This window comes from Hyla sarda, chromosome 4, assembly GCF_029499605.1.
Source record: "Hyla sarda isolate aHylSar1 chromosome 4, aHylSar1.hap1, whole genome shotgun sequence".
Classification (NCBI taxonomy): domain Eukaryota; kingdom Metazoa; phylum Chordata; class Amphibia; order Anura; family Hylidae; genus Hyla; species Hyla sarda.
Window position 1 is genome coordinate 142574672 of NC_079192.1, and position 20049 is coordinate 142594720.

Here is a 20049-nt window from a genome sequence, read left to right on the forward strand (position 1 = left end):
GCTACAGTCTGAGACCATTATAGAGTGGTCTCTAAACTGTAGCCCTCCAGATTTTGCAAAACTACAACTCCCAGCATGCCCAGAGAGCTATTTAGACATGCTGGGATTTGTAGTTTTGCAACAGCTGGAGAGCTACAGTTTGAGACCACTGCACAATGATCTCTATACTGTCGCTCTCCAGATCTTGCAAAACTACAACTCCCAGCATGCCCACATAGCAGTTTGCTGTCTGAGCATGCTGGGATTTGTAGTTTTGCAACATCTGGAGGTCCACAGTTTGGAGATCACTGTGCAGTGGTCTCTAAACTATAGCTCTACAGATGTTGCAAAACTGCAAATTCCAGCATGGCGAAACAGCAAACAGCTGTCTCGGCATGCTGGGAGTTGTAGTTGTGTACCTCCAGCTGTTGCATAACTAAATCTCCCAGAATGCCCTTCGGCGATCAGTACATGCTGGGAGTTGTAGTTTTGCAAAAGCTGGAGGCACACTGGTTGGAAAATACTGAGTTAGGTAACTGAAGGTTTTCCAACCAGTGTGCCTCCAGCTGTTGCAAAAGTACACCTCACAGCATGCACGGTCTGTCAGTACATGCTGGGAGTTGTAGTTTTGAAACAGCTGGAGGTTTGTCCCACTATGTGAATGTACAGGGTACATTCACACAGGCAGGTTTACAGTTAGTTTTCTGCTTCAAGTTTGGGCTGTGGCAAATTTGTCGCCGCAGCACAAAGCCTAGCGGTAAACTCACTGTAAACGCCCGCCAGTGTAAACGTACCCTAAAAACTGTACACTACACTAACACATAATAAAGGGTAAAACCCTACATATACACCCCCTTACACTGCCCCCCCCCCCAGTAAAAATGAAAAACGTATTGTACAGCAGTGTTTCCAAAACGGAGCCTCCAGCTGTTGCAAATCACCAACTCCCAGCATTTCTGGACAGCCACTGACTGTCCAGGCATGCTGGGAGTGTAGCAACAGCTGGAGGCACCCTGTTTGGGAATCACTGGTGTAGAATACCCCTATGTCCACCCCTATGCAATCCCTATGAAGTCCTCAAATGAGCATGGCGCTCTCACTTCAGAGCCCTGTCGTATTTCAAGGAAACAGTTTAGGGTCACATATGGGGTATTTCCGTACTCGGGAGAAATTGCACTACAAATTTGGGGGGCTTTTTTTTCCTTTTACACCTTATGAAAAGGAAAAGTTGGGGTCTACACCAGCCTGTTAGTGTAAATTTTTTTTTATTTTTTATTTTTTAAACTAACATGCTGGTGTTGCCCCATACTTTTTATTTTCACAAGAGGTAAAAGCAAAAAAAAAAAAAAAAAAATTTGTAACACAATTTCTCCTGAGTATGGAAATACCCCAATCTGGACCTCAAACTGCTCAACCGCCACCTGCTCCTGCGCCATTTTCATATGGAGTCCCTCTGCTCGGTGGTCACGTCCATTCATCAGAGGGAGGTTTCTTTCTTCAGTGGATATCCGGGATGCTTATCTGCACATGCCCATTTTCCCCGCCCATCAGCGATTTCTCCACTTGGCTGTCCTTGCAGATCATTTCCAGGTCGTGGCTCTTCCTTTTTGGCCTAGCCATGGCTCCCAGGGTTTTCATCATGGTCATGACAGCGGTGATTGCCATCCTTCAGGCTCGGGAGATCTCGGTTCTTGCTAAACTGAACAACCTTTTGATCAAAGTTCTTTTCCGTTCCCAAAACTTGAAGATCCTTCATGTCACGGTGCAGACTCTGTCCGCCTTCGACTGGGTAATCAACAGGGAGAAGTCCAACCTTTCCCCCTTGACTTCCTGGGTCTCTGTTTTGACACAGCGGGCACCCGAGTTCTTCTTCCGTTGGAAAAGCGGCGCTCTCTATGGGAGGGTGTTCGTCATCTACGGCACCCCTCTCCTGTTCCAATTCGCTTCTGCATGGAGGTGCTGGGCTGGATGGTGGTGGCCATGGAAGCAGGTCCTTTCGGTCAGTTCCGGTGTCGCCCTCTCCAGCTGGCCAACCTGGCCCGATGGGACAAGTTCCTTTCCACTCCGGATTCTTCTGTCCCCCTCTGTTCGTCGATCTCTTCTGTGGTGGCTCCACTCTTCCATCCTTCTCCCAGGGGCAGTCGTTTCTTCCCCTCCACTGGCAGGTCGTAACAACTGATGCGAGTCTCCTGGGTTGGGGAGGTGTGTTTCGGGACCTAACTGCTCAGGGTTGCTGGTCCTCTCAGGAGGCTCACTACCCCATCAATCTTCTGGAGCTCTGTGCCATTTTTCTTTGCCTCTTCCATTGGGAGAGGCTCCTTCAGTGTCGTCCTGTTAAAGTCCAGTCGGACAACGTCACAGCATTGGCGTATATCAATCTCCAGGGCGGCAGTCGCTCATTGATGGTGGAGGTCTCCAGGATTCTGCTCTGGGCCGAGACTCTGAAGCCTTCTTCCGCTAGGATTAACCATCACCCCTGGCAGGCCTATTTCCGGTGGTGCGAGGCTCAGTCTGCTTCTCCGGTTATCTTTTGCTTTCCCTTGAGCGTTACCGGAGCGCTTGGCTTTCCCTTGAGCGTTACCTGAGCGCTTGGCACTCAGCTCTCTCTCTGTTCTTTCTATTCTTCTTCAACGGCCGTTAGCTTACAACTCTCATGTCCGCATCTTCGTGCAGGGCATGGCCTATGCAGTGCCGCCATACAGGTCTCCTACCCCTCCTTGGGGTCTCAACCTGGGGTTTGGCGCCTTGAGAAAGGCTCTGTTCGAACCTCTCCGGGACACTTCTCTTCGCGTCCTTTCGTGGAAAGTCGTCTTCCTCATTGCGATTACCTCCATTAGGAGGGTCTCCGATCTGGCGGCTCTCTCTTGTCGCTCTCCCTTCTTGGTCCTTCATCAGGACAAGGTTGTTTTTTGGCTGCCTCTCTCCTTCTTGCCCAAGGCAGTTTCCTACTTTCATGTGAACAAGGGGATCGTTCTTCCTTCATTTTGTCTGGCTCCATCTAACTCAAAGGAGAGTTCCCTACATTGTCTGGATGTTGTTCGAGCTGTCCGGATCTATCTTTCCGTCATCTCCTCCTTCCGGCAGGGTGACTCCTTCTTTGTGATTCCGTAGGGACGTCACAAGGGGCTTCCGAGGCCACCGTCTCGCGGTGGATCCTTTCTGCCATCTCGGAATCCTATCGTCGTAAGAGGAAGGTCCCACCTTTTCGGGTTACTACGCATTCCATGCTTTCCGTTGGGGCTTTTTGGGCGATCCGCAATAGGGCTTCGGCCTTAAGTCTGTAAGCAGCCAACTGGTCGTCCTTGCACACCTTCAAAAAATTCTACCAGGTGCACACTTTTACGTCAGCTGACGACTGTTTATGTTGCAAGTTGTTGCAGGCAGCAGTGGCTCAGTCATTTGCCTTTGGTATTTTTCCCACCCTCTTTGTCCCCCCAATGGAGCTGACCAAGAAAATTCGATTTTTTTAATGCTTACCATTAAATATCTTTCGTGGAAGATCAATTGGAGGACACAGCACCCACCCATTGTATTTGTTGCTATGGTTCGGTTTTCTGTCCAAGGGGTTGTTTTCGGTTCTTTTTCTTGTTCCTTCGGACACCTGCTGTTTGTTTTTTTTCTCTGTCAGTCCTCTCCTATTGCTTTGGGACTAAACTGATTAGCTCACAGTCAGTGGGCCGTGGTTTTACGGTAAGCATAAAAAATCTACTTTTTACCTTACTTTTAACATACATAAAGTGTTGGGGAGCTGTAAATGCGGATGCCGTTTTTGTTCTGTCGTCAGCCAAAGCAAACTAGGGAGAGGCTGACTTTAGCACGCTTCAATAAGAGAACGGGAGGTTCAGAAAAATCTGTCTGCTTGATGACTATTTTATCTCGGACACCTTCCCTTCATAAACAGAGAAATACAAATCAAGTCACTCAGCCTTCATCTGGGTGTCAAAGACTAAGGCTGCTTCAGAACGCGTGTTGGGGTGGCTCATCTCCTTACTCCATATCTTTTCATTACTGTGTTACTAGTTTGTATGTGACTTTTTATTTCGGTCCAGGTTTTTAAAGGGGAACACCACTGGAAAACATTTTTTTTTTTTTTTAAATCAACTGGTGGCAGAAAGTTACAGATTTGTAAATTACTTCTATTTCACAATCTTAACCCTTCCAGTACTTATCAGCTGCTGTATACTACAGAGGAAGTTCTTTTCTTTTTGAATTTCCTTTCTGTCTAACCACAGTGCTCTCTGCTGACACCTGTCCATTTTAGGAACTGTCCACAGTAGGAGCAAATCCCCATAGCAAACCAGTCCTGCTATGGACAGAAAAGAGCTTCCTTTGTAGTATACAGCAGCTGATAAGTACTGGAAGGGTTAAGATCTTTAAATAGAAGTAATTTACAAATCTGTTTAACTTTCTGGCACCACTTGATTTATAAAAAAATTTTTTTTCCAGGGGAGTACCCCTTTAATGCCAATCACATTACACATACATGACCCTAAGTGCTCTTTTTTATTAACATCTATGTAACAGTGGTATTGTGTTGAGGAAAGGATGTGGTCATTTTGTTTTCCTCTGTAGTAGAGTCTCCTAGGTCTCTGATGTTGAGATTTATATGTAAACATTTTAAATTGCATAATAAAAGTTACAACTTGTACTTTCACTTTCTAAGTGACTCCATTCTTTGTTGGTCTTTTCTGGTATGTATTGATGCCTTGTACAAGATAGGATGCCTTCTTATTTTCTATTCATTTTTGTTTTAATGGCGGGTTAGTCTTACTATTTACTGATCATTATTTTAGTCTTCTACTTGGGTGATAAGTTTATTAATACAAAACTATTATCTTCTATGGGAATTAAGGATTATTTTATGCTTGGCTTCATTTCACATATATTGTATCTAAATGTAACTGTTTTAACAGGTTGCTAAAGCGTCATTTCAGAGAAACAATGATCCATTAGATGCTGCAGTTTTCTACCTAGCAATGAAGAAGAAGGCTGTTCTCTGGGGTTTATTCAGGCAAGTAGTCTGTAATTAAATTAAAATACTAATATATATTATTATTATTTTTTTTTTTTTGGGGGGGTGGTGGTTTTGGTTTGTTTTGTCCAAAATATTGCCATTCTCTTTGATATTAATAGTATTTCTGAGAGAAATATAATGTTTAAACCCTAAAGGACGCAGGGCGTTCATGTTCACCATGTGCCCACTCCACTTCTATGATGCGGGCTCAGGAGTTGAGCACGTGGCATGTTGGGGTGGTCCTTGCAGCTATCAGCTGCCAGGACCTGTGTCTAACCAATTAGACCCTGTGATCAAAGTTGATTGTGGTGTCTAAAATAAAAATAAAAAAACACTGAGAGGATGGCAGCTGAGAGGGATGGCAGGAATGCCCTTACCTGCCTCCTTGCCGTCCGATGGGTTCTCCAAGGGTCCAGTCACCCATAGCAGGCTGGAGAAATGGAGCACCGATGGCATGGCATTGTTCAGTGTATGCAATCTAATGATTGCATGTAACAGTCCCCTATGGAGACTATAAAATAGTGTAAAAAAAAAATTTTTTTTTATAAATGTAATTTAACCCCTTCACTAATAAAAATTGAAATCACCCCCCTTTTCCCATTTAAAAAAAATATATATTTAAACAAAAATAAACATATGTGCATAAATGTCCGAACTGTAAAAATATAACGTTAATTAACCACTTCCCGTAAATGGACGTATATTTACTTCCACTGCGGGCTCCTGCCGTATGACATGCGCTCACCTAAAAAAAAATGTATAAAAAGCGAGCAAAAAGTCTCATCAAAACAAAAATGGTACTGATAAAAACTTCAGATCACGATGCAAAAAAATTAGCCCTCGTACCACCCCGTATACGAGAAAAAAAAAAAAGTTATAGGGATCAGAAGATGACAATTTTAAACATAATAATTTTGGTGCATGTAGTTATAATTTTTTTTATTTATTTTTTTTGTAGTAAAATAAAACCTATATAATTACCGTATTTATCGGCGTATAACGCACATTTTTTAGGCTAAAATTTTAAGCCTAAAGTCTATCTGCGTGTTATACGCCGATAAGCCGCTGCAGTTCAATGATTTAAAGCGGGCGCTTTAAATCAATGAAGTGCAGCGGCTTCTGCAGGTCCAGAGGCCTGCCAGCTTCTCCGCCCCTGCCTATCCTGGGGTCCAGAGACTGCCGGCGCCGCTGCCCCATTACCTCCCCCATCCCCCCGGTTTTTCTGACCCCGCAGAAGCCCCCAGGAAAGGCAGGGGGAGAGAGGCCGTCGCTGCCCGCTTCTTTCCCCCTACCTTTCCTGGGGTCTAGAGCCCTGCTGCCGCCGCTTCTCTCCCCCTGGCTATCGGCGCCGCTGCCCCATTGCCGACTCCGCTGCCCCATTGCCGACTCCGCTGCCCCATTGCCGACTCCGCTGCCCCATTGCCGGCTCCGCTGCCCCATTGCCGGCTCCGCTGCCCCATTGCCGGCTCCGCTGCCCCATTGCCGGCTCCGCTGCCCCATTGCCGGCTCCGCTGCCCCATTGCCGGCTCCGCTGCCCCATTGCCGGCTCCGCTGCCCCATTGCCTCCCCCATCCCCGGTTTTATGATTATCTGTTGCCGGGGTCGGGTCCGCTGTGCTTCTGGCTCCGGTGTGGCGTCTATGCGTCGTTGCTATGCGCTGCAAGGCCCAATGACGAGTAACGCGACGTCACTCGTCATTACGTAATGTAACGCAAGCGGGCAGCGACCGCCTCTCTCCCCCTGCCTTTCCTGGGGGCTTCTGCGGGGTCAGAAACAGCGTATCGGGGTATACACATGCACACACACACACCCTAATTTTACCAAGGATATTTGGGTAAAAAACTTTTTTTACCCAAATATCCTTGGTAAAATGAGGGTGCGTGTTATAGGCCGGTGCGTGGTATACCCCGATAAATACGGTAGGTATCCTTGTAACCGTATGGACCTACAGAATAAAGATAAGATGTCATTTGTACTAAAATGTGCACTGCGCAGAATCGGAAGCCCCCAAAATTTACAAAATGGCATTTTTTTTATTTATTTTTTTATTCAACTTTGCCCCACAAATATATTTTTTTCTGGTTTCACCGTAGATTTTGTGGTGAAATTATTAATGGTATTACAAAGTAAAATTAGTGGCGCAAGTCCTCATATGAGTCTGTAGGTGGAAAATTAAGTGTTTAGTTTTTTCCTCCTCACCTTCTAAAAATCATAAGTGCAGAAATGAAAAATTACCCAAAAGGGAAGGGGTTAAACCGCATGGACAATGGCGTATACGTAAAAAAAAATTACAGTCCAGATTTGCGTATGTTTGGTCACTTTGTATTAGTGCTGGGGGGTATACCGGTTCATACCGAATACCAATTTTTTTTCCTGCACGATATGAATTTCCCCCATACCGCAATACTGGTTGGGGCAACACCCCCCCCCCTCCCCCCCCCCCCGTTGAATGAGTGAATTATCCGCCGCAGCGCGCTGTCCCCACATCGGGGAACTAATCATATGTGACCCGCGAGCGCTGTTCTGCTTTTATTCCGCCCCCCAATGAATTATCAGCTGCACTGTCCCCACAACTGTCCCCACATCATGTCACCCACAAGCGCTCCTCTGCTCATCCTCCTATGAGTTGCGGGCCGCCGGCACTAGAAATCTGTACTGTGCTACAAATAACGTTGACCGGGCTGCAAAAATAAACAAAATAGACTTTAACTCCCCTTCCGACATTCCCCGTTACCGGCCTCACGGTCCCTCTGCTGCGGTCCTGGAGATGGGAACGTCACAGAGCCGTAAGCCCATCACCGGCCGGAGCGAAGTTCCGCCTTGGCCGCTGATAGGCTGAGCCCACTGTCATGTAAGGAGCAGGCCGGCTTCATACATGACAGTGCGCTCAGCATATCACTGGCCGCAGCGATGTCCCGCCCTGGCCGATGATAGGCTGGCAGCTCTGTGACTTTCCCGTCCATAGGAAACAGCAAGACCGCAGCGCAGGACAGTGAAGACGGTACCAGAACCCGGGAAACGTTATTTGTAGTACAGTACAGATTTCTAGCACCAGCGGTCCGCAACTCATAGGAGGATGAGCAGAGGAGCCCTTGCGGTGACATGATGTGGGGACAGGGGATGGAAGAGAAGCGGCGCCCAGGACACATTGGGGGGGCGGATATCAATAAATACCGTAGAACCGCCTTCACTCACAAAAATACACTGATACACGTTTGTGCTCATACCGCCCAGCTCTACTATATATACCCTAAAAAAAATTATAAAAAGCAATCGAAAAGTCCCTTCAAAACTAAAATGATTCCAATAATAACAACAGATCGCAAAAACATAGCCCTTACACATCCCTGTGTATGGAAAAATAAAGTTATTAAGTTAATAAGTTATAGGGGTCAGAAGAGGACCATTTTAAACATACAAAATTTTCTTACAAAAAGTAATTATTTTTTAAAAGAAGTAAAACAAATTCAAACCCATATAAGTTTACTGAAAAGTGCACAGCGTAGAAGCGAAAGCCCCCAAAAGTTATATAACTGAGTTTTGGCTTGTTTTTTCAATTTAGCCCCACAAATATTTTTTTTTTCTGTGTTTCGCAGTAGATTTTGTGGTGAAATGATTGATTTCATTGCAAAGTAAAATTGCTGGCGCAAAAGCCCCATATAGGTCTGTAGGTGGAAAACTGAAAGAGTTATGATTTTTAGAAGATGCGTAAAAAAGGAAAGTGCAAAAATGTAAGAAAAAAAAAAAACAACCTTAAGGGATTAATAGATTTGACTTGTCACCTCCTGTGCTGACTGAAATGACTTTCTCTAGGGCTATTAATCAAGTCAAAGAGGTGGTGAAGGGCTGAGATAACGAAGGTAGATTTTGTTCCATTTGGTAATCGCATCTGCCCGAAGGGAACTTGCAACTCATAAACATATTAGATAAACGTAGATTATACTTCTACAGACAGTAATTCATGTCTATAAATTATTCATGTAATTAAAACTTCTACCTGCTGCTTTAGTTACTTTCATGTATTTAACAGCTCTGACAATGTCCTTTGAAAGACTGTAGGGACCTTTATGTCTATATGCACACACAGTTTTTTAAGATTTCTTTTGTACCAAAAATGCAACATTTGTTGACAATTTTATGGTTTATCAGTGCAACTTAATCGAAAAACAGCTGGTAAAGCACCCAATACAGTGGGGATCAAAAGTTTGGACACCCCTGGTAAAAATTTGTATTAATGTGCCTAAAGAAGCCAAGGAAAGATGGAAAAATCTCCAAAAGGCATCAATTACAGATTAGACATTCTTATAATATGTCAACAAAAGTTAGATTTTATTTCCCTCATTTACACTTTTAAAATAACAGAAAACAAAAAAATGGTGTCTGCAAAAGTTTGGGCACCCTGCAGAGTTAATATCTTGTACTGCCCCCTTTGGCAAGTATCACAGCTTGTAAACACTTTTTGTAGCCACCCAAGAGTCTCTCAATTCTTGTTTGAGGTATCTTTGCCCATTCTTCCTTACAAAAGTCTTCCAGTTCTTTCAGATTTCTGGGCTGTATGTCCCGCACAGCTCTTTTTAAGGTCTATCCATAGATTTTCAATTATGTTGAGGTCAGGAGATTGTGAAGGCCATGGCAAAACCTTCAGTTTACTCCTCTTGATATAATCCCCCGTGGATTTCGAGGTGTGTAAAAGCCATCCTCTCTTTAACTTCAGCTTTTTCACAGATGGCATCAAGTTAGCATCCAAAATTTGCTGAAATTTTATTGATTCCATTTTTCTTTGGATAGGGGATAAGATGTCTAAGCACCGGAGTACCCCTTTAACACCCCACAGGTGTTTGATACATTTTTATTAAAGTTGTATGGGAAAATGAAAAAATATTTTTTCTTTAACTAAAATGCTGGTGTTACCCTAAATTTTTTATTTTCACAGGGGAGAATAGGAAAAAAAAAAAGCCCCCCAAAATTTGTAACTCCATTTCTTCTGAGTAAGAACATACCCCATATGTGGATGTAAAGTGCTCTGCGGGCAAACTACAATGCTCAGAAGAGAAGGAGCGCCATTGGGCTTTTGGAAAGAAAATTTGTCCGGAATTGAAAGCCACGTGTGTTTACAAAGCCCCCATAGTGCCAGAACAATGGACCCCACTGGTGTCTGACATCTTTTTGGAACAGTGTAATTTTTCATTTGCACAGCCCACTGTTAAACGCCAGTGGGGTTTAAATGCTCATTGCACCTCTTGTTAAATTCTGTGAGGGGTGTATTTTCCAAAATGGGGTCACATATGGGGAGGGATCCACAGTTCTGGCACTACGGGGGGCTTTGTAAATGCCCCCCCGAGTTCTATTCCAAACAAATTCTCTTTCCAAAAGCTCAATGGCGCTCCTTCTCCTCTGAGTATTGTAGTGCGCCAGCAGAGCACTTGACATCCACCCATGGGGTATTTCCATACTCAGAGGAAATGGGGTTAAACATTTTTTGGGGCATTTTTGTCCTATTACCCCTTGTAAAAAAAATTGGGGAAAACCTGCATTTTAGTGGAAAAAAAAATTATAATTTACACATCCGACTTTAACGAAAAGTCGTCAAACACCTGGGGGGTGGTAAGGCTCCCTGGACCCCTTGTTATGTGCCTTCAGGGGTGTAGTTTTCAAAATAGTATGCCGTGTGTTTTTTTTTTTTGGTGTTCTGGCACCATAGGAGCTTCCTAAATGCGACATGCTCCCCAAAAAACCATTTCAGCAAAGTTCACTCTCCAAAAACCCATTGTTGCAGATTCTCATCTCCCCTGCTCTGCTTCCGAGGATACAGTTTTTTATTGTCGGAGGCGGCAGAGTATTGAGCGGGCAGGAGTCGGCAGCCCACTCCATACAGACTGCAGATCGCCACCGCACTTGTCAGGTCCGGTCCAACTAAGGGCCGGACAAATTCACCTGCCCGGCGCCCAAAACTGCTAGTCCCGGGCGTCAGGCGATAGGAATTCCACATGCCTGACATGGGTATGTGCAACGCAGTATCCTCGGTATAGGTTTTCTCTTTTTACGTTGAGCTCCCACATTTTTTTAATCCATTTATGTTTTTGTAGGAATTTTTGATCACTTATTATACATATTTTTATGTTATATAAGGGGAGCAAAAATACGCAATCTTAGACTTTGATATATTTTTTTACATAGACGCTATTGACCATGTGGTTAAATTAATGCTATATTTTTATAGTTTGGACATTTACAAACGCGGCGATACCACATGTTTGTTAATTTTTGTTTACAATATCTAGTTTTTTTTATTAGGGGAGGGGTTAAATCACATTTATTGCCATTTTATTTTTTTACTATTTTTTAGTTCCCTCAGGGGACTATTACATGCAATCTTCTGATTTAATATACTGTTCAATGCAGCTCTATAGCACAGCATTGATCAGTGTTATCGGCGCTCCATTCCTTTAGCCTGCCATGGCTGATTGGAAGGCGAGTAGGCAGGTAAGGGCCCTCCTGCCATTCTCTCAGCTGATTGGGACACCTCAATTTCACCATGGGGTCCCAATCAGCCTGACTGAGCAGCCGGTATTAGTATTTTTTACATGTTAGATGCCGCAATCAACTTTAAAAAGTTAAAGGGATACTCCAGTGGAAAACAGATGCCAGAAAGATAATCAGATTTGTACATTACTTCTAATAAAAAATCTTAATCCTTCCAGTACTTATTAGCGGCTGTATACTACACAGGAAATTCTTTTCTTTTTGGATTTCTTTTCTGTCACGACCATAGTGCTCTCTGCTGACACCTCTGCCCATGTCAGGAACTGTCCAGAGAAGGAGAACATCCCCATAGCAAACATATGCTGCTCTGGACAGTTCCTAAAATGGAAAGAGGTGTCAGCAGAGAGCACTGTGGTCAGGTGCTGTGACGTATGCATATGTCCTATAGCGGGAAGGGGTTAATGCTGTGACAATCCCACTGTAAAGCAATCTCAACTCCAAAATGCATGTCATAAGAAGGGAGCAGGCGCAGGGCATTCATTTCCAAGTTGTACTAGTGCCGGATTATCTCTGGGGCAGAGACTCTTCATTGTCTACAGGTATCTTGACCCACTTCTCATAAGCAGACTGCTCCAGATGTCTCAGGTTTGTAGGTTGCCTTCTCCAGACTCCATGTTTCAGCTTCTTCCACAGATGTTCAATAGGTTCAGATCAGGGATCATAGAAATCACTTCAAAATAGTCTGATGCTTTGCTCTTAGCCATTCTTGGGTAACTTTAGCTGTGTATTTTGGGTCATTATCCTGTTGGAGGACTCATGACCTACAACTGAGACCAAGATACACAGCCCCAGTGTATAACAAAGAAATAAATAGTGCAGGACACAAACAACCAGCAAGTAAATATTGAATCAATACAGACAACTCCATAGGGGTTCTGTGGAGTGTTCTGTATTGCGTTCAGTATTTTCTTGCTGGTTATTTCTACTTTTTGGACATATGTTTTTATCCCTTTTGTTTTTATGTGTGATTATTTTTTGTGGGATATATATATATATATATATATATATATATATATATATATATACACACATACATACAGATACATACAGAGTGGGCCATTTATATGTATACACCTTAATAAAATGGGAATGTGTTTGTGATATTAACTTCCTGTTTGTGGCACATTAGTATATGTGAGGGGGGAAACTTTTCAAGATGGGTGGTGACCATGGCGGCCATTTTGAAGTTGGCCATTTTGAATCCAACTTTTGTTTTTTCAATAGGAAGAGGGTCATGTGACACACCAAACTTATCGGGAATGCTAGCACAGGCTTCCAGTATCCGTAGTTTCAGGTGCTGCTCATCTTGTATCTTCACAGCATAGACAATTGCCTTCAGATGACCCCAAAGATAAAAGTCTAAGGGGGTCAGATCGGGAGACCTTGGGGGCCATTCAACTGGCTAACGACGACCAATCCACTTTCCAGGAAACTGTTCATCTAGGAATGCTCGGACCTGACACCCATAATGTGGTGGTGCACCATCTTGCTGGAAAAACTCAGGGAACGTGCCAGGTCCAAACATTCCTAGATGAACAGTTTCCTGGAAAGTGGGTTGGTCGTCGTGGGCCAGTTGAATGGCCCCCAAGGTCTCCCAATCTGACCCCGTTAGACTTTTATCTTTGGGGTCATCTGAAGGCAATTGTCTATGCTCTGAAGACACGAGATGTGCAGCACCTGAAACTACGGATACTGGAAGCCTGTGCTAGCATTTCTCCTGCGGTGTTGCTATCAGTGTGTGAAGAGTCGGAGAAGAGGGTTGCATTGACAATCCAACACAATGGGCAGCACATTGAACACATTTTATAAGTGGTCAGAAACTTGTAAATAACTCATGAAAGAATAAAGTTACGTTAAAACCAAGCACATTCCCAATAAGTTTGATGTGTCACATGACCCTCTTCCTATTGAAAAAACAAAAGTTGGATTCAAAATGGCCGCCTTCAAAATGGCCGCCATGGTCACACCCATCTTGAAAAGTTCCCCCCTCACATATACTAATGTGCCACAAACAGGAAGTTAATATCACCAACCACTCCCATTTTATTAAGGTTTATCCATATAAATGGCCCACCCTGTATGTGTGTGTGTGTATATGTATATATATATATATATATATATATATATATATATATATATATATATTGTGTTAATTTGTATTATTACTTTTGTCAGCTTTAAGTTATTTCAGGGAGCATTGTGGGTTTTCTGTCTTTATCAGAAGGGTTCAAATGATTTTATCCATGTCTGTTAGCCTTCAGGGAAAGCTGATCACACAAGCTATACTGTATCAGTGTAGATGGGAAGTAAGATCAAGGTGAATAAATTACACAGGCTATGCATCACTCTACAGAGAAAGAGGAACCAGGAAGGGAAGGGGAAATCACATTAGCATTAGTGTTTTTCAGCACAGGAGAGAGTAGCTCCCCCATAAGCTCAAGATAGGGAATTTAATACTGAAATTAAGCTGTATGTATTACTGCGAGGGCCAAGCGCAAAAGTGTAAAACTAGAATCAGGTTGCTCATTGATGGCTCTAATGCTAAATGAAGGAATGAAGATTGTAGGCTGAAATTTATTCTAACTGTTTAAATTCAAGGTAACCACTAACATGTAAAAAAAATATAGATATTCCTATTTTTAAATGTCATAATTGTCAAAGCAGAAACTACAAATTACATTCTGAAACTTTTTGCAGGTCACAGCATGATGAGAAAATGACACAATTCTTTAGCCATAATTTTAAGGAGGATCGATGGAGAAAAGCAGCCCTAAAAAATGCCTTTTCTTTGCTTGGCAAGCAGCGTTTTGAGCAGTCTGCAGCTTTCTTTTTACTAGCTGGTTCACTAAAGGATGCTATTGAGGTATACAGGGATACCATTGTTTTATCATTGTTATTGATGTTTTTTATTACTTTTTTGTTTTGTTTTTTAACTAGAAGTTACATTTTTGGATTTGTATTAAATGAAAGCTTCTTCTTTTGTTTTAAGGTCTGTCTGGAAAAAATGGAAGACATTCAGCTGGCTTTAATTATTGCTCGGTTGTATGAGTCAGAATTTGACACATTTTCCACATACGAGTCTCTCCTCAATGAAAGAATGCTGGGGTGTCAGAAAGATGGCACAGGGTTCTGCTGTTCAAAGCTGCATCCTGACCCTTTCCTTCGGAGTATCTCTTACTGGATAATGAAAGACTACACTAAGGCACTGGATACTTTATTAGAGCAAACCCCAAAGGAAGAAGATGAAATTCCTAGTAAGTATATATTTCCTTTTTAGCAAGTACAGTCGTTCCTCAACATACAACATTATTTAGTGCCCTGAGAACCATTGTATATTGAGTCCATAAGTGTATTAATAATTGGTTCTGAAACCCCTGAAATGTCAACCCAACATGAAAAACATGAAGAATAAAGAAAAATAAACACAAAAACACTACAAATAAACCATTTTCTTACTTTTTATAGTCATAAGGAGCAACAAGAAACAGGGTTATCAAAAGAGTAACAGTCACAGAGTGCCCTGTGTGAATACAGTGGTAATATACTTATAATCACATCTACAGGACCATACATACATACACTATCTATAGGACTGATAACCAAGTGCTGTAGTTGACCATCTCCTTCAGTGCCATTAAAGAAGCTTTAATCATGCAGATGTATACCACTGCATTTACACAGGACTCTTTGACGGCTATTCTCTTGTCCCATGTGATTGGAACAGTAGTACGCCTATATGACCACCGCTTCATTTGCCTTCAATGGCACTGAAGGGGATAGCTTAACAAAGCACTTGACTATAAGGATCAGTCCAATTGACAGTAAATGTAGTTGTGTTTATGCAGATCTACTTCCACTCTTACACTTTTGTACAAACTTATCACACCATACACTCTTCAACTGCAGTTCTTTTGATTTTTGGCGGTCTCTGGTCTTCTGATCCCTGCATTGATGTCTTATTTCCCCTCGCTCTTCTCTCACCCTGCAATAAACTGCTCTTCCCTTCCTACCCAGTACTGTCTCCCTGTCTCCTCTCCCTGTTCCCCACACTAACTATTATCTGCACCTGCCTGCTGGACAGTTAAATCATACTTTACCATGACAATGGTACAGTAGCAGGATGCTTAAAACTCACAGGCAAACTCCGCAGCCCCAGTAGCATTATCAGGAAATATTACAAAAGTCCCATAGACTTGCATGGGCTCTTTTGTTTCACTCTTATTGTGGACATTGTCGATATCGGGACATCCCTTAACTCTACTATAATTTTATTTGGCATAAAAGAAAAGGTATCCCAAGCTTAATCAACTGGCTCCAGAAAGTTAAACAGATTTGTAAAGTACTTCTATTAAAAAATCTTAATCCTTTCAGTACTTATGAGCTTCTGAAGTTAAGTTTGTTCTTTTCTGTCTAAGTGCTCTCTGATGACACGTGTCTCGGGAACCGCCCAGTTTAGAAGAGGTTTGCTATGGGGATTTGCTCCTAAACTGGGCGGTTCCCGAGACACGTGTCATCAGAGAGCACTTAGACAGAAAAGAACAACCTTAACTTCAGAAGCTCATAAGTACTGAAATAATTAAGATTTTTTAATAGAAGTAATTTACAAATCTGTTTAACTTTCTGGAGCCAGTTGATATATAAAAAAATAAGTTTTTTCCTGGATAACCCCTTTAACATCTCCAGGTATTCAGAAGTTATGCTGGAGCATACATATACACATAGATACACACATACATTGGGATATATATAGATCTATATCTTACATGTTTTTTTATTTTGTGGATTATAACTGAACCAGGAAATCATAAAGTAAAAAAAATATCTGAAAACAAAAGGTCTTCTTTTTATGTAAATAATTTCACTTACTGTAAGGCAACACAAGACAGAATAAAACTTTGTTTATTGGGTGTTTCTTTATACATGTGTGTGTATATAAAGTAATGTATTTTAGCTTGGTTTAACTGCTCTATTTTTCCTTTTTTTCTTATAGTTTTAGTGAAGTCATGTAATCCTGTGGTATTTAGTTTTTACAACTATCTTCGTACCCACCCTCTTCTAATCCGCCATCGTTTCACTACTCCAGAAGCTACTCTTGCTACTGTTGGCTATAAAACAGACAAAAACTATGTGGATGAAATAAATCTTATAGAAAGGAAATTATTTTTTACTACAGCAAATGCTCACTTCAAAGTGGGATGTCCAGTTCTTGCTTTAGAAGTTTTATCTAAGATTCCAAAGCTAAGTAAGTCAATGGCTAATAATGAAGATCTTCTAAGTGTTGGATCTGTTGGGCCAGACAGTATGTCATTTATAGGAAAAAGTCACTTGGAGGAAGGGAGTGAGTCAGGCTGGTTCACCCCAGCTGCATCATCTGCTAAACAGTCCAATTTTGAAGAGTCTGCCAATGATTTTGACTGGGGCTCCCCACTTATTAAAATTGAAGATGAGCCACTTCAGCTAGAATGGGGTGAGGATAAAGAGAGTGACAAAGAGGATGATGAGGGATTGGTGTTAAAAAGCTTAAATCTGGTTCAAAAAGATCAAAGCCTAAAAGATATCAGTTCTGAAACACCAACCATAGACAACTCTATACCAAGCGAGAGTGAAGTCGATGTCATTGCAGAACAGCTTAAATTTAGAGCTTGCTTAAAGATTCTTATGACAGAACTGAGGACGTTGGCTACAGGACATGAAGTAGATGGTGGAAAGCTGAGGTTCCAGTTGTATAACTGGCTGGAAAAAGAGATAGCTGCAATGCACAAAATATTCAACCATGAAACTGACAGCAAAGACTTTACAATCGAAACTCCTCCGCCTATGGATATGTTGGATAGTCAGGAATGTCCTGATAAATCAGATATAGGATCCTATGAACGACATCAGATTGAACGCCGTAGGTTACAAGCTAAGCGGGAGCACGCTGAAAAACGGAAATGGTGGCTGCAAAAGAACCAGGCACTACTTCGAGTCTTCCTGAGCTACTGCAGTTTACATGGTGCACAGGGTGGTGGCCTGGCCTCTGTAAGGATGGAGCTGAAGTTCTTATTACAAGAGTCTCAGCAGGTAATAGCATGGTACTTTGTCTTTTTCTATTCCGTAGGTCAACACTATTATAATTAGGGATCAACCGATATCGTTTTTTTAGGGCCGATACCGATAATCGGTGCAGGTTAGGGCCGATAGCCGATAACTTATACCGATATTCCGGTATAAGTTATCGGCTATTTAACCCCCTGCGACACCGCTGCAGATCATTGATTTAAAGCGGGCGCTTTAAATCAATGATCTGCAGTGGCTTTTGCGGGGCCATAGGCCGCCGCCGCCGCCACCACCCGCTTCTCTCCCCTACCTGCCAGGGTGCTCCGGGCCATCCATCCATCGTTCCTGTAGTGTCCGGGGGCGTTCCGGGTGGAGGGTGGTCCGGTCCGGGCTGTCCTTCTTCTCCGGCGGGCCTCTTCTCCACTCCGGGCAGGCTCCGGCCTAGTACGCTGCATAAACGTCGCTGCGCAGTGACGCCCGTGCGCAGCGACGCACCTGACGTCACGGGGTAGCGGCGTCTATGCAGCGTACTAGGCCGGAGCCTGCCCGGAGTGGAGAAGAAGACCGTGGGAGAAGAAGGACAGCCCGGACCGGACCACCCTCCACCCGGAACGCCCCCGGACACTACATGAAGGAAGGATGGCCTGGACCACCCCCATTACGGGTAAGTTTAATTTTTTTTATTCACTCGGAGGGTGGGGGAGGGGCCCGACCGGTATAGCGGTATGGGAAAAATCCATACCGGTATACCGCCTAGCATCACGGTGGGGGGTGCGACGCGGTGCGGTGGGTCGGAGGTGCGGTGCGGCGGGTCGAGGGGGTGCGGTGGGGGCGGTGCGGGGCATTATCGGCAAGATAATTGCCGATACCGATAATGCCCAAAATCGTGATTATCGGCCGATAATATCGGCCATACCGATAATCGGTCGATCCCTAATTATAATACCTGCTATGAAACAATCTTAGTATGAGCTTCTTAGTAACCAAGTGCACACATTCTGTAACTATATGCTGTTGTGACATTTTTGTTTTGTTGCTTTGATAAAAAAAAATGTTTGCATGTTCTTTTCTTTTTTCTTCATGTTTCCAATACCTTCTAGTATTAACTATTATATAGGGGGGGGTTCCAGAGCAGACAGGGGCTACAGAAAGAGGCTTTCTCTTTGAAGTACTGCTGGAAACCTGTCAGGGGTGTTTATGGGTTGATTCATTCTCCTGCAAAATCATAGAATGTTACAGAATCTTGATATTCAATCGTGTATAATACAGACTCTGCAACATTTTACATTTGCTTCACTGCATTAATGCGGCTACTTTAATATGTTGTAGAATTAGACTGAAAATTTCTATGAAAACAGTAAAGAAAAATGCTTGTGCAGTGTGTGTATATGGCTACAGATATCACATGGTCCTGATGGGCCCTTATATGTGTCTACTGTCACACCATAGATGGCTTTATTTATAAATGGAATCCATGACATAAAGGCGAACAGGAGCCTTAAATGGAACTTGACCTGTTTAAATGAACAATATGAAAATATTATGGCCATAAACAGATATATTTTCATGGGTAATACGGTGGTTTTATGCTTTAGGATACACCTTAAAGTGTACCTGTCATCAACAAAAACTTTTAATATGTTGTTCATAATCATTAATGAAGACATATTGTAATATATCTTCATTAAAAAATATTAATATTCATACCAGTTTTTTCATTTTATACTTTTGGCCACTAGGGGTCTCTCTTCTATGCCTGGTCTGCAGACAGCTTCCTATGCTTTTCATAGTAAGTGTACAGCTTTTAGGACTAATGCTGAAAGGGCACTGGTCCTTCCAAGTTCAGTACTCTCAGCTCAGGACTCGCTCCCAGCCTGGAGCAGCACTGTGAGCTACAAGCCTGCACATGCCTCTCATATAACAGAGGCCAGTCACCTCCCCCTCCCCCTGCTATGTGTTCTCCCTGCCCCTCACCACACATTATCTTATACATTGTATTATCTCACTGCACTCCCTGCTCTGTGCACCAACCCCCCCCCCCCCCCCCCTGACATTCATCTTAATTACTGCCTCTGTAATTGCTCTCACCGCCCCTGGTTCTCAGCATTGACTTTTTAGTGCAGAGAGACATAGGAGAGAGAGACAGAGGCTGCCATCCCTCCCCTGTACTTAGTCTGTATGCACACTGCAGCTGTTGGCTGTCTGGGCATGCTGGGAGTTGTAGTTTTGTAACAGCTGGAGGTACCCTGGTTGGGAAACACTGCTGCAGAGGGAGAGCAGCATACAGGAAGACTGGCAGAAGCAGAGTCCCGGCCAGGCTTCATGTGACATCATGCCTGCCGGGACCCGCCTCCTTCCACCCCTCAGAAAGACAGTCCTCCTGAGCTAATGAAGAGGGATAAAAAAGGTATTTCCACAGCGTTTTAAACCTCAATAAACACAGGGATAGGTATAGTTAGAGTAAGGGACAGATG

The 20049-nt window shown here is 43.1% G+C and overlaps 1 protein-coding gene across 3 annotated transcripts in view; it reads left to right on the forward strand.

Annotated features, from left to right (window-relative positions):
• The window catches only part of DMXL2 (Dmx like 2), a 184816-nt gene that overhangs the window by 98663 nt on the left and 66104 nt on the right, over positions 1-20049 (forward strand). For all 3 annotated transcript variants that reach the window (XM_056572295.1, XM_056572293.1, XM_056572294.1), the window contains exons 21-24: positions 4893-4990; positions 14234-14399; positions 14526-14790; positions 16527-17599. In XM_056572295.1, coding sequence (XP_056428270.1) covers positions 4893-4990; positions 14234-14399; positions 14526-14790; positions 16527-17599 — 1602 coding nt within the window. The remainder of the gene's footprint in view (positions 1-4892; positions 4991-14233; positions 14400-14525; positions 14791-16526; positions 17600-20049) is intronic.